The sequence below is a fragment of the Perca flavescens genome, chromosome 7 (genome assembly GCF_004354835.1).
Source record: "Perca flavescens isolate YP-PL-M2 chromosome 7, PFLA_1.0, whole genome shotgun sequence".
Lineage (NCBI taxonomy): Eukaryota > Metazoa > Chordata > Actinopteri > Perciformes > Percidae > Perca > Perca flavescens.
The window spans coordinates 17438812-17454380 of record NC_041337.1 but is presented as its reverse complement, the minus strand read 5'-3'; the positions used below and the strand labels follow the sequence as shown (position 1 = coordinate 17454380).

Below are 15569 nucleotides of genomic sequence, written 5' to 3'. Positions count from 1 at the left end.
ACCACAATCCCAAATAGCTCTAAATGCAGCTCTGTGGAGCGCTTTTATTTTGGCTCCGTTGTCGCTTTTTGAGCATTTTACAGTTAGAGCATGGGAATGGAACAAGCTCCACTTTGGCTTGGACTGATGAGCTTTGCCAGAGCTGTTGCCCTGACAGCTAATGTATTCTGTTTTCTGAGGCTTTAGAGTACAAAGCTGGTCAGTACTGATCAATACAGTTTTTTGTTTTTATGTAATTTGTAGATGTTTTGTGCAGTGACAGTTTTATAGTGTTAAAGGTAGAGTCATGGTTTAATATGGTGATATAAACAGGAGTAAGACTACTGACATGTGCACCAAATTCACCCGGCCACTATGTAGTGTGGAATAAATTGAGGGGGAAAGGCTAGAGTTCAAGCTGAGGTTTTGTTTCACAGATGGTAAAATGTGGTGTAAATGTATTACATCAATATGTGCAGCCTGGTATATTATATACAGTAGAACATTAGTTCAGCCGCAGGAATATAATCAACAAAATATTTATGAAACTACAAAGTTGTGGACAGCAGATCTGGCTTCAGCAGAGGGAGGTTGCCTTATATCAACCAGCTGCTTTGTTTTAGGAAAACACAACTTGTCACGTAATCGTCCTGAAGAACCTCTGAGGAATTTAAATGCAGTGGAAGAAGAATAGAGTAAAACCACTCGATGAGCCCAGGCAACCTCAGTCTTCCAGCCTGAGTGGTCCATTCATCATCATAATTATCACCCTTGCATGAATACAAAAACACACACATGCATGCACACAGATGCAACCAAGTATTTCACGCACAATAAATGCTTATTTGCATATTTCAACATTTTAGAAAATATAAGAACAATGTGGAAGACAGCTCATTTAGACAGGCTGCTGTTTTCTTAGTAAACTGTGAAGAGCAGATGACAAAGTGATGCCTGGTGTACACCAGCTTAAAATATCTGCTAATCACCTCCCTCTCAAAGTGTGTGCGCTCTTGTGGAGCTACAAAGAGCTCTTGCGGTCATTTCTTAATTGTGTGTGTGAAACCTAAATAACAACCTTATCACCCCGTGACCACAACCCAAAAAAGATGGTGTTGTTCTCTGCAAAACGAGCGTATAAATATTTACACAGTTGCCCGCATTATCTGTCAAACTGGAGGTGGGAGCGGAGAAAGGGGCAGGTGGAGAAAGGCCTGCCAAAATCAGACATCCAAGCATTTTGTTTGAACATTTGAAAGTATCCTCTGACTGAGTGTGTCATACCTGTGCACCTGTGGGTCTCAGGTTTCCTCTGCCTGGTGAATCAGCCTGCTGTGCACCTGGATTTCTGTTTATGCTATTGCTGGATGAGTCCTGCTGGTATGTAGTCACTCACTGAGATCCAAGGAGCCTCATCCAGCATGTGCAAGTAGTTTCTCACCTTCAAGTACATAACAAGGTTGAAGGGTGATTTCATATCCTTATAAACCCTGCTGTTGACAGAAGGTTCAAATATGTAAAAACCTGTGCTGTTCTTGGGTCTCCTTTCTTTCTTTTTTACTTCTTACACTTTCTCCCTATTTGTTAACCTTGTATCATTGCTCCTTGCTTTCCTTATTGGCCTATGTGACACCAATCAGAAATGTAAACACACACACTGGGGGCCAATTGACAGGGTCACATATGGGATGTGCTCCTAAAGTCAGTATCATTTTCCCAATGTAAATATTAGTCAATGTCAGGACAGTTTACACTGTAATGGCAGTCCTTCGGCTCTACTTTCCTTAAAGCACTTTCTCTCGCTGCTCCTCTCCCTCGGGCCTCTCCTCTCGCAAACCCTCTCCTTATTACTCCCCTCTCGTCCAGCCCTCATGTAATCCCCCGTTTCTCATTACCCAATCAGCTCTCCTGTTCTCTACGTCTCCTCTTGAGCTTCAGCAGTTTTTGACAAGGCCCAGTCGTCTTCCAGACAGCCCCGTTGCCCCCACATTGAAAATCCCCCTTCTTCCTATTCTCCTGACACAATATGATTAATCATTCCATTAACTGATCCACTGTCATTGGACTGTTGAGGGGTGCTTATAATACAACCTCAACCATCCCCCTGATGGACACCCAATCTTCAGGCCATCTTCCAAAGCACTCAAGAAAACGCTCGTCTTTGTTCACTACACGCCTAAAACAGCTGTCATTCAATGTGGGTTCTGTCACTAAATCTGCCCATAGATGAGGAAGAGACTGATTTAAGGAACTGGTTCCAAAAAACCCTGAAATGCTGTTTGATTTAGAAGAAAAGGAAAAGTTAGATCTTACTGAATGGAATCACAGGGTCAAATCTCTATTAAAAAAAAGGTGCACACATTTCAAGTAGATAAACATATTTAGCCGTGTACATGTAGAAAGGAAGAGATCAGGAGATTTTGGCACAGACAAACAAGACTTAAACAAATACTGTGAGTAAATACTTTTCTGCTGGTTTTACATTTGATATTTATTGAAACAAAGTAGAGCATCGAGCCAATTTGTAAAAAGTAACAAAATATCAGCTATAGCACATTACGTTAACTGTAACAAACCTCAAATTCATGGAGAAGCTTATAAATATACATATTTGGATTGGTAGAAACAGTTTGTCTATTTAGAATCATCACAGGGATAGTGAGCAGTTAACTGAGTGGTACTGGAAATCTGTGGTGATGGTAAAATCTGAACATCTGTGATATATATATACACGTCTGTGTGTGTGTGTGTGTGTGTGTATATATATATAACAGTAAATCTGAACATTAGTGATAAGAAAGAATTTGTTTTGAGACAATAAGGTGCATTTCCCTTTACAAAAACAGTGAAGAGCCGCATTAGTGAGAACACAATTTTAAAAAGTGACTTCAAAACTTAAGGATGTCCAACTAAATATTGATCTATGATGAAGATGATGCTTTTCTGTTTTAAGCGTAGGGAAGGATTTGGTTAAAAGAAAAATAAATATAGTTTACTGATTGGTTGGATAGACATACTATATACACAGAGCATGGAATATTTCACCACTGTAACCACAACATTGCCCATATATATTCAAACCATATTAAGTATTGTAGAATAATGTTAAATGGATAATCTGAATTAATATGGAAAAGAATGTAGGCTATAATATTGATATATTTGCTGATGCACTGTAGTTAAAAAAAACGAAACAGCTGAACAGACACGCACAGACAGGTTTAAGCCTCTGTATCAAAGTGCATAATGGTGGAGGGCTTGTTGCAGCACCTGGGGAACTCTAAGGCTTCTGGGACAGCTTAATAAATGGCCCAATCCCCTAATAGCCCTCTTTTTGTACCCCTTGTACTCCAAGGACTCGTACGAACCAACAGTGTTCCTTACTCTACATGTGGTGAGAGGGTACGAGTAGACTTCGGTTAGGATGTAAAGGCTGGTTTGGGACTGGGTCCATGAAAACACATGCATACACTACAGCACACAGGCGTTCTCCTCTCAAAACACTCATTCTCAGACAACTAACCAGGACCTCCTAGCCAACTAGGTCACAAATATCAAACACTACTGTTCTTAAGAAAATCGGAAGCAGTGTGACCCATTTGACAAGAAAAATTGTGTTTCTGATATTGGGGGAGGAGGGGGGGGGGGGGAAGAGTAGTGGGGGGAGATTTCCAGCCAGTTTGAGGCACTTGAACGGGTTAAAATCGGCTGGTGATGCAGGGGGCAAAATAAAACATAACAATCTAAAAATAAATATTTCACAAAACTCAGTTTCTGAAGACATAAGATTTTTTTGTTGAAAAAAAAGATTCAGTCTTTTTGCAATGGCATAATTGTTTAACTCTATAAATATAATTTATATAGTTTCTTTCTTCCATTCTCTCTCTGTGTTCAACTCCTTTGCTCTTCTGCTCACGGATACACATAGATGTATGCCCATCGTCTGCAAGCAAACACACACAGGCAACACTCCTCTTCTCACTTGCAGACGAATTGGTCTACGATTTTGGTACAGCGCTTGCACTTGACGTAGCAGCACCAGTGGAACTTGCAGTGGCAGCGCTCCACGATCTGGGCCTTGTACTGGTCGTAACCGCGGCCGCAGCACATCAGCTCACACCCATCCATGCCCTCCGAGGTCTTGTTGCAAAGGCGCCCCACTGTGCCCAGGGAGCCTGTGCTTTGGTTCTTCAGGCAGTAGTCTGGACTGGACTCAATGTACACCAGGTCGTGGCTTGTGGGAGCGTTGAACTTGCTGTGCATCTGCACCAGCTTCCCACGTGTGTTGAGCTTCATGGAAGCAGCGCTGTCATACTTTTCCTTCAGCGCATCGCCCACCTTGCGGAAGTCAGCCAGCTGCAGCCAGCAAGTTTTCAGGCTGCAGGAGCCTGATACCCCATGGCACTTGCAGGACACGTTGGCAAGGTCTGACACCGTCTGAGAATAGGGAGGAGGGGGAGAGGAAATTAATTCATTGATTTATAACCAGATGAAGAACTTTTAGCACAACATTTATTCTTATGTGGCAAACTGCAGAAAAATGTCCAAGCGAGACATGCTTCATATTTTTAATTTGACCTGTCTGCATAAATATTTGCACAATGTGCTGCTCATGATATCATAAGGCATCACTTTGCAATAAAGGACGGAATGATCCTGTCCATGTCTTGAATAAATTGTTGTCCACTCATTTGTCCTACTTGAAAGAGAACAGCCTGGCAAACAGATATCTGGCATTACGTTTCCTTTGAGGTGGTTTCAAGATGTTTGGAAAAGAAAAGAAACCCCAGAGCTGCCTCCAATGACTCCATCTCCCCACAGATCAAAGCCTGAGGAGGGGAGAGCTGACAGAGCTGTTACACAGATGATCAGTGGAGACCTGTCTGATTGACCTGAATTGTCTCACTTCCAACTACTCTTGCTATCACTGGTTGCTTCTTATTCTAGGGCCTGCAGTTTATATATCTCTGCTTGCTTCTTATCTAATGGCATCTGAAGGTGTGTGTGTGTGTGTGTGTGTGTATCTTACCCTCCTTCCAGCCTCATTATTGTGAATATTCATCATCAGTCGGGCGCTCTCATACGAGCCTTTGGGGTAGCTCTTCTCCCTCTCACGTGCGTCCACAAATTCTTTGGAGAACCTGTAGCCGTAGTTGAGGTTATCTCCGCAGCCGCCCCACAGCCAGTCACGTGGCAGGTCTTTGGGGCGAGCTGCACGGCTGCACCCACAGCTGGAGAGCTCGCCCTCTCTGCAGGCACGGCTCACCGCATTCACCACCCCTGCTGCGCTTATGGCATAAGTGAATGCCGTTTCTCGGCTGCCTGCAGACACACAAACAGCAACACTATGTCACAATTTGACACAATAAGAAACAGAGCAAATCAGAATTGCATGTTTATCATTTGGCACATCCATCAAAACGGCTTTGATTTTTGTAGGTTATGCATGTATATTTATTTTATACTATATTATGTGTGTCACTATCAATCTGCTTTAAGAAAGTGTACAGTGTTTTGAAATGCGATGTCATATGACAGCATTGGCCATACATTTAAGATTACAGCCAAGGCTTCAGCCAAGAGCTGCAGGCTCCTCATCACCAACATGTTGAACGGTGGAATCTGGTTTGCTGTTATTGGGCTTCAGCCAGAGAGAAGAGAGCGCCCTCCAGTGACAAAGATCCTTCTTAACAAGCAGCTGCCATTATACCCAAATTAAAAGTGACAACACTTCTTTTACTTTATCTGTCATGATTAACTTTTACCCTCAAGAATTCCTCTATAGAGACAAGAGGTAGGGAGTCTTAAAAACCTCACTTTTAAACTTTTTTTTTTTAAACTAAACTTTTTTTCTATTACCAATCCATTACTCTAAACAAAGCCACAGATAAGGAGATAAGCATCCAAAAGTAGCCGACCAAACTATAGGGGTTTGTGTTGACATTGAAGACAGGACTGCTACAAAATAAAAATGCACAGCTCATATACCTGCTGGGCCAAACTTTCAGAGAGCGTGCTATAAGGAAAATAACAGATGGACAGAAAACGGGAGATGAGGGAGGAGAAAGAAAAGACGACTAAAAAGATAAGTCAAAAAAAGACATTGAAGAAAAAAAAAGCACGCAAAAAGGATACACATGCATGCACTTAATATCACAAAAGGCGGAAAAAAAAACTGCAGAAGAGAAAAGTTGAATAAAAACATTTTGTGGAAAGTCTGAAAGATGTTCAGGTGGGAAGCTTTGGCAAGAACAGAGGTGATCAGAAAGAGTGGGGGATTTATTAGTCTAGTACAACTTTTAATCCAGTCTGAGGATATTGGCCCAAAAGTGGACATGTGGACGGATAAATTGTCGTCCCCTACACTGCTGCCTCCCTTCTCCTATACACCATGCTGGAGCTAGCCAAGCCAGGCATGGAAGAGGGTCTGAATCCAACCACAGCAGCACCCCATGGAGCTCAGCTTTAAATCCCAAGCAGTGTCCTACGCCAGCAGACAGACAGTAAGACGGGCTTTTACATAGACAGCCATAGAAGGGAGGACATGTTTACTTGGCCCAGAGTGGTCTGAGATGGGAGCAATGTCGAGGAGGGAGAAGAGGAATGGGGGAATGGCTGCTGAAGAGGTTTCTATGAAGACTGATCTTTGGAGAGGGAGTCAGCAGCGCCAGAGACACAGACAGGCAGAATCACCAAGAGTAGCGTAAAAACACAGAATCACGCATATGTGCACACACAATGTCAAACAGGGTATGCACACAAGTTCAGCACATTAAAGGGTCGGTTCATCAAAATTTAAAAAGAAACATTAGCGTGTAGCGTTTAACGCTAATGGTATCAGTCTTGCAGATAGTTTCAGTTTAGGCGCTGTGATTTCCTACACCACTCCAATACGATGCAAGTGAATGAAATTTTGTTTTTTGTTGCTCACAATATTACATTTTAAATATTCACATACAACGTCTCTTTCCAAAAAGAACGTCCTGGTTACTCAGGATCATCAGTTTTCAGTGGAACAACTTTCTAACTAAAAAATAGTCACCAAAGACCATCCAGAGTAATGGGAACATTATTACTGGAAAGAAAAGGTGCTGTTGAGCACATTAAAAAGGTTTTTAAAGATGGGAGCACCACAATCATTCATTCTATTATTTGCATTTGGGTGGGAGCAGAAATCTCAGAGATGGATATCTCATAAACTGGACAAATGCATGTGATCTATGTAGGTGAGAACTTTTTTTTTTAAGAATTTTGGATAAACTAAGCCTTTAAAGACTACCAAAATGAACAAAATGCTGACCACTCTGCATGTGTTCTTTAGAGGAATTTGAAAGATTCCCCAAATGTAAGCAAGACAAGAACTGACTTCTGCTACTATGCAGCCAAGCCTGCTGTAACTCTGCTATGATTACACTGTGACATTGTATAGCTTCATTTTAATTCAGCTGGAGAGTTATGATCAATAAATGGTAAACCACCTTTACATTAGCCCTGAGGTGAAGGCCCACATCCAAAGAAAACTAAAACAAACCATGTTAAATGATAGGATCCAAGAGTGGGGATCACTAAGAGAGGATTGTAAAGCTCTTGAACTTTCTTTAAGAGATCCAAGCACACTACATGCATGTGCGCACACACAGTTTAATCTCTGACAAGGTGATATATTGGTGCATACACTCACTGCACTCCCATTACTTGTAAATACAGGGCAGCTACAGCCCAACTCCACAGTGTGTGCATCTGTGTGTTTGTGTGTTAAAGTAGATTAGATTGTTTCCCATTCATCAGGGGAAAAGCAGATTCTCCGACTCCCTCCTGCTCCATGTCGGGAGCTGGTTTAGCAGGCCAAAGCCACATGTGATTTATCCAGCAACCTCACCCACCAACTACTCCCTCCACACAGCTGCTGAGAATCAACAGCCCCATACATAAAACACACACACACACACACCTCAGTTAATCACAAGACGGAGAATGAAGAAAAGAAAGTCAGAGAATTTATTCCTTTTTTTTTTTTTTTTTTTTAAATAGATCCTTTCCCGATTACTTACCTATTTGCATGACCCGTCCGAAAACCGAGGAGTTGTCCACCGTGCTGCAGTTCCAGCGGCGATGTCTGAACTGGTACTGGCACTCTCTGATGCCTGTCTTGGCACCTTCACCGATGTACTGCATGTGGTCCTGGTAGAGCTGGCACAGCTTCTTCTGGCCCTGCGACAGGCCCACCAGCTGGCTGCACAGAGGCTGGGCACCGATGATGTAGGCCTCCGGTATCAGTAAAGGGTTCATGGCCAGAGACCTGGATTGGGGGGGGGGGGGGACACATAATGCAGTTGTTTTCATTCATTTGCCACTATGACACTAATATTTGCTAATTTTCACAATCAACAGAGGATTGTGCTTGATTAGTTTCTCCCTCTCAGGGTTAAAGCCATGTTAAATCAGGGAAATGAGGAGCAGTTATTTATTGAATGGAGTAAAACCCTATACACTCTTAGCTCTTAATGACACTTGACTTACAGTCATGTGCTATTTGGGGCCAAGAACATACAGTAAAAGAAAGCATAGATAAGCAGGGAAAAGAAGAGTCACAGAACAGGGTGGACAATAAAGAAAATGTTAAGTAAACGTAATGAATGGAGAAAAAGAAAGTGTTGACGTAAAAGGGTCGAGACTAAGAAAATCTGACAAACGTACGGTTTCTGTATTCAGTGTCCTTAGGCAGAGGATGCCAACCTTGTTTACTTCTGAACCTCTATAGCCAAGCAATGCCATGTCAGTGACCCTTCATCACAGGTTGCATATTACGTCTATGAGTTTAAACATCTGTTTCATCTCACGTTTTTTTTTTTTTTAGGCCTTAATAGGTAAAGAAAAAATCTGATCATTTCATCATCAAAACTGAACAGAGAAATAAAAAGAAATAAAAATGGAATGTGAGAGAGAGAGAGAGAGAGAGAGAGAGAGAGAGAGAGAGAGAGAGAGAGAGAGAGAGAGAGAGAGAGAGAGCAAGCGAGACATGGACAAACACAAAGAGAGAAACACTAGTATGAGCATCTGGTTCCAGGCCACAGGATAATTAAAGCAGCCCATCCCCGAGCCCTAAGAGAAAGACAATTAGCCCCCAGTGTAACCTGATCAACTGGGGAAAGTCAGCAGCGAGGAAACACGGAGTGAATTCACATAACATATACATGGACGTACACACAGAAAACAATTTAATAAAACAACGTGTATATACATACACACACACACACACACAGGCTCTGACACTCTAAATCATTCACACCTGTGTCTCCTCTCAAAGAGGAAACTGAAAGACACACAGTTTGTGCTCCAAACTCAGCTTTCCAAATGGTCTGTGGTAATGTGAGTCTTCAGCTGGTAAATCCAACTCATTATTGAAACTTTACTGTAGTCGCCCACTGAGGTGATCCCAATAAAATGGGTTTCTATATAAATCCTTTTCAAAATAATTGTTTAAATTATTATTTTCATATAATTAGGCGATCACTGCATTATGTCACTACTGGCTTTGATCTGCTCATATGAAGTATGGAAAACTCTTACACAAGTGTGGGTTTACTGTAAATGCTCCATGTTCTTTTACAAGCATTTAAATTGAGATACACAATTATCCACATGTGCACAATTAGACAAAACAAGATGTAAAGAGTTGTGATTTGCCTTAAGTAGTACCTCTACGGCAACTGGTAAACTGTATTTTCCCATTCAAGAAGTACTGTGTTTAAGCGTGTGTTTAAGTGCAGCATGCTCATACATTTTTATATATATATATATATATATATATACACACACACATTTTTATATATACACACACATATACATATATATATATATATATATATACACACACACACACTTTTCTAATGGCAGTAGGACATGGGTCTGCACACACTCACAAGTACACTCCGACACACAGTGTTCGTGTTTGCACATATTTGGACGCCAACTCATAAACCACAGCATTCTATGTTTTCTATAAAATTCATAATTTTGGTATGCAATATGCAAAGAAAGAAAATAAGGGAGAAAAAAGGTCCTTCCTGAAAAGCTAATGTGCTACAGTCAGCATGTTGTGTTACTTCATATGTGGTGCAACTGAAGTTGAGGAGGCTTACATAGCAAACACGCACACACACAGGCCTGAAATTGACTATTAAACTCACAGACAAATATAAACACTAACGAAATGTTGTAAAAACATTTTTTACCCTAAATCTTTGGCTTTTTTCATGGCTTTTTTAAACTCTTTAAAAGGCTCTGCTACTCTATTTACAAATGTGACTCATCTACGAATTTAAAGAGAAGAAATTTCCTTTTGAAAGCTGACAATCTCCACGGGCAATGACACAAATAAACACCGTGCAAATTTGAGACACAAAAAATACTGTATATATGGAGAGAAAATGAATGCATACCACCATGAGTTGGCCTCCACCACCACCTGCATGAGGAGTGTGAGGAGTGTCAGGGCAAAGACACAGTGTCTGGAGTCCAACACGCTGCCAAAGGGCCAGAAAACCGGCCGACTCACACAGCCCAGCCCCAGGTTCATACTGCCGCTGATCTGAGAGAGGACAGAAAAAAAAAAAAAAATGAAAAAAATGATGCTTGTCAGTCTGCCCGCCGGTCTGGAGGTTTGTCTCAACACAGAAAAACACAGAGACAGATATATTCCCTTCATCCATATCGAAAATGTATGAAGGGAATGCAGGGGAAATTCTTTCAGCTGTGTGACTGCATAACTAAACTCGCTCTTCTACATGCAAACACACACCGTGGTTGTGTGTGTGATGAGAGCCCTAAGGGCATCAATGCTTGCACAGCAGAGCAGTCATTTGGCAGCAGGTTTGAGTGTGAAGCACATACGACTGATAGACGTGCCAGAGAAGACACAATGACCATGAAACCCCAGCTAGACACATTCCTGACAGTTCACTTTACTCAGAGAAAGAGACACACAAAGGCAGAGAGAGCCAGACATAGGTCTAATCAGATTGATTCAAAGTGTGTGTGCTTTATTTTAAATCCATTTTAGCCTACATGTTTACTGCTGACATAAGGGTCAAAACTCAATTTTATATATATATATATATATATATATATATATATATATATACATAATAATAATTTTGTTTTTATTCCATACTGGTTCATTTTCATCTATGGCAGACCTGATTATGTTTATTTCCTGGTGACAAGGTTTATTTTTGTGCAATTATGTAGACTACATAAGAAACATCCTTGGGAAATGATCACACAATTGTACAATACAAATTCGTTAATTAAAAAAATCTTAATAGGAATATTTATAGAACATGGACATAAAAAAAAGAACACTTGATTTTTTAAATAGTTTCCTGTAATGTAGTGTAATGCAGATGGCAATTACATATGTAATTTGACAAATAACGGTCATGTCGGAGTATAATTATCTTGAAATTAATTTTGAAATGTATTAAACGACTGTGGGTCGTAGCCACGTCAGCGGATGATGGCCTGGGCCTGGTTATATTGTGCAGCCTTTTCCCTAACGAAAACTACAAGCAATTAAAAAGGGGGGGAAAAAATGCAATTATCTTCAAGCAACTGCGTGGCTTCGGTAATATTTTGGCTGCTATGTAGGCAGAAAAGGAGTTTAAATAATTACCCTTACATTTGCGAGTTGAACCGATGTGCCAGTCTTCCAGTTGGGCCTTGTGTGAATTTCGGGACTCAGAGCAGCTCTAATTTGTCACGCTGCGTTATTTTCCAGGGTTGAGTCGTGGAGACCTGGGCCTGCCTAATACTCATTAAAGACAAGGCCAAGTTCACCATCACTCACCCTGCGCACGCTCGCACGCGCTCACACACACGCACACGACCATGTGCTTTCAGTTTGTGCACTGCTTCAGTAATAGTTGGTGAGGTTATGTTCCTTGCAGTTCTTCCACATAAATTAAACCAATAATCCACAGAGGGCGGCGGTTTTGCACTGATTTTAAAACAACTAATTGGAGTTGTCACGCCCGCCAGGAAGCGGAATGGTTTAAAAAATATGTATTTTAATTTACGGATAATTAAGTTCTACAATTATAATTATTTTTTACGCCGAGCAGGACACTTCATCAGAAGTAACTCAACAGCTGGGGTTACACACCGATTTCATTCTGCATATTTATATGGAAATGTAGGCTACCGTCATGATTCCACAGGTGCGTGCAATTATCTGACATTCACAACTGATTCTAAGCCAATCAGAGCAGAGAACAGCAATTATTTGATTTAACAGACAAAGACGCGAGACTTTCATTTTTGAATTAATATTTCGTAATACTGCTTAAGTAATTTATTTCAGTGCACTAACTATTCAACGCTATACACAACTTTATTAAAAACGTAAATAGGCTATACATTGCTGTATTTGGTATCCCTACTGCAAGCTGCGTAAATCATGCGCTCCGTGACCCCTGGAAACGATTTGACCCGAGTAAAATATTCATTGGGACTTCACTGGATGACTGACGACTACCTCGCTGATTTCTGTCGGTAAAAGTGGCATCAAATTGGGCACATTTCAGGAAGAGAGCAATTAGAATACCGCCGTCAGGGTGATAAAACATCAGGCGCTCCTTGCATTTACAAGCTGAGAAAGAAAAGTAGCCTATACCATTTTTTAATTTTTTTTTGGGGGGAGAAAAAATGCTCTTGAATTATTTCACCTATAGGTCAAATTTGGGCCCGTGTCTTTTCTCTGGCTGGAACCTTTGGCCAAACTATCTAAAATAGTATTGCAATTAAATATATTAGCATTTGAAAAATCTTAGCAACAACTATTGTTAAAATCTGAAAGGAAAAGCACCAGGATGCTAAAAGTGTCAAATTATAACAACGTTTAATTAATGAACTATTGTTAAGTGACTATATTTACAGTAGGCTATGACCGGCATCTTTAATCCTTTGGATACTATGCATGGTGACAATAATTTGAGATTTTTGTGTGGACTATGTGTTTGTGTAAAAAAAAAAAAAAAAAAAAAAAACATAGAGCATTTTAATTATAAGGGCACATTTTCCCAAACTGCATGGCACCGCAATTGACTGACTAATGAGTGAAATATCCGAATTTAACAGCGCAAAATAATGAGTCTCTTTTACTGCCTGTCCTGTTGTTTAGAAAAACCAGAAGAGGGAGCCAGGTACAAGGATTTGATAAGGACAAGCAGCACAAAGAACTTTGCCTGACTTTAAATGGGAACCGTTAACAATGGACACAAAAAGCTGACTATTTTAAAACAATTAATTTATGGTTAATTTTTGCTGATTTCATTTTTTTTTGCCAAGCAGGACACTGACATATGGGCCACAGTCGATGCAGTGAGGGGACTGCATGTTTTACACATCACATCTGTCAATTCAAGAACTTTAGTCCACATCCAAGAACCATAGGCCTATTAGTCCAAAAAGGTCCCACTGAAACACGCATTTTCCACTGTCTAAGATCAACTGCGGCTGCATGGAAATGTGAGTGAACCTATAGCTACTCACCAGGGAGCACAGCCCGTTAGAAGTTGTAATCCACTTTCAGCAGACGATATCAAACCAATAATCCAAGAGCAGGCCAGGTGGATTTAAGATTTCCTTTTCCGCTGCAGCGAAGACAAGTCTCGTCGTTTTATCCGGATTTCTTGGAAAGTGCTTGGATGGGGTGAAGAAAGCGGAACACTAAAGCTAAGAGTTCTTCAGGTTTGGTGTTTTGATGAACACTGACGCCCAACAATCAGTGAATGCGCTCCGTGCGCCAAACCGCTTGGATGGCTTTAGGAAGCAGTGGGATGTATGAAATGTGCAAATACAGTGTAAGAAAATGACCAGTTCCTTTAACGAATCAGTACGTGACTTTGCGGTAACTATCAACAAATGCAACCATCTACTGTAACCCAAAATGCCACTGGCGGAAACGTCGGGTGTACTTTGTCGATTCTCTTCTAATTCAAAGCGGCCTACTTTTATAGTCGCTTTCCAAATAAAAAATAAAAACGGTCCCAGAATATAGCTAGACTATGTCAAATCAAAAACATAATGTGATGCACATTAAATCCAGCCGCTCACACGCTCAGGTCATAGCGCGTTCTACCTGCGGAAATATCCACACGGTGATCCTCGCCACAAACGACTTGTCAATTTACCTTCCATTCTGTGCAAAAAATGACTTTGACAATTCCTTAGCTTGACTTAAAAGTCCTCACATGCAAAAAAGTAAGTCATCCTACTCGCAGAAAAAAAACAACAGTTGCCACAATTAATCGGCTCCAGACAGTATGCTCCAAAAAAGTTTCCGCGCGGACTATCTCCAAACAGTGCGGCTTGGCGAGTGCGCACGGTGCCAGGGGGAGGAAAAGAGCACAGCGTGTGAACAACAGCCGCTTTGCTGAGGCTCCCGAGTCTGTCGTACTCCCACACAGTAGGCTATGTGTGTGTCTGTTTGTTGAAGTGCAGAAAAGTATCACCGAGTATCCCTCCCCCTCTCTCTCTCTCTCTTTCTCTCTCCTTCACCTGCTTCAGTCACCTCCTCTCACAACTAGCACACTGCAGCATGGATGCGCAGCGCAAACACGTTAGATGGCGCATGCGTATCACATTTCTCCTAAATCCTTTTTTTTTCTTCTTCCAGTCACCAACTTTCAAGAAACAAGGAATTTGAGTGTAGGTAAAATTGAGGAGGGTGAGAGAGAGAGAGAGAGAGAGAGAGAGAGAGAGAGAGAGAGAGAGAGAGAGAGAGAGAGAGAGAGAGCGGAACAGGCTGTAACAAAACAAGCGTCTCTATTACCTAAAATAAACTTATAAAGTACCCAAGGCTATTACCCTATCCATATCAGAGCATAGTTAGGATTTTCACTGGCAGCAGATCGAGTTACCACCCAGTAAAATCAAGACAAGCAGGTCCATATCTTTTGCTTATACAGGCTGCTCTCATCACCTGAAGGCCTGTGAGCATTACGGTCATTACGGTAATTATTATTTTATGGTACATTATCTCAAAACATGCTGCAAGAATCCGGCGGCTTACAGTTCGATATTTTTCAATGAACCCGATGAGGAGTGTCAGAGGGCAAAGTGTTTAATAGTTTCACGTGTGTCACTGTGGATTTCGCAGTCTGTGCACACTGAAGGCATTCGAGGGTGAAAGTTATTTTCAATTGCGCTGGACAGAATTTCATACGGATTGAGGAAATGGAGATAGAATAACAGTCAGTAAAATAAGTAAAACAATGCTTAAAATTAATGGAAGGGGTCAGTCATCTGAATATCTGGCTGCATGCCCAAAGAATGACTTGACATCTTAATGGTCTGTTATGGACCTGATGAGTCCTTCAACCCTTAGATTTAAATGAAGGCAGAATATAAATGTAAATATGCATATAAAAACAAAACAGAATTATACATAAAAAACTTTATTCTAAGCACCTCAAGTGAGTCATTTATAATATATATATATATATATATATATATATATATATATATATATATATATATATATATATATATATATATATATTTTAGCTCTGCTCATAATGCTTTTGCGA

At 40.9% G+C, this 15569-nt stretch overlaps 1 protein-coding gene across 3 annotated transcripts; it reads right to left on the bottom strand.

Moving 5' to 3' along the window:
* Nucleotides 1-2441: 2441 nt before the first annotated feature.
* On the bottom strand, nt 2442-14549 carry wnt5a (wingless-type MMTV integration site family, member 5a). 3 transcript variants are annotated; one of them, XM_028583454.1, is made up of 5 exons: nt 13531-14549; nt 10422-10570; nt 8031-8278; nt 5009-5301; nt 2442-4416 (listed from the first exon to the last, which is right to left on the bottom strand). In XM_028583454.1, the coding sequence occupies exons 2-5, from the start codon at nt 10556-10558 to the stop codon at nt 3958-3960; spliced, it is 1137 nt and encodes a 378-aa protein (XP_028439255.1). In that variant the 5' UTR covers nt 10559-10570; nt 13531-14549; the 3' UTR covers nt 2442-3957. The 3 variants fall into 3 exon arrangements, with proteins under 3 accessions (XP_028439255.1, XP_028439254.1, XP_028439253.1); XM_028583453.1 differs by lacking the exon at nt 13531-14549 and adding an exon at nt 11654-12161; XM_028583452.1 differs by lacking the exon at nt 13531-14549 and adding an exon at nt 11660-12161.
* Nucleotides 14550-15569: the final 1020 nt, after the last annotated feature.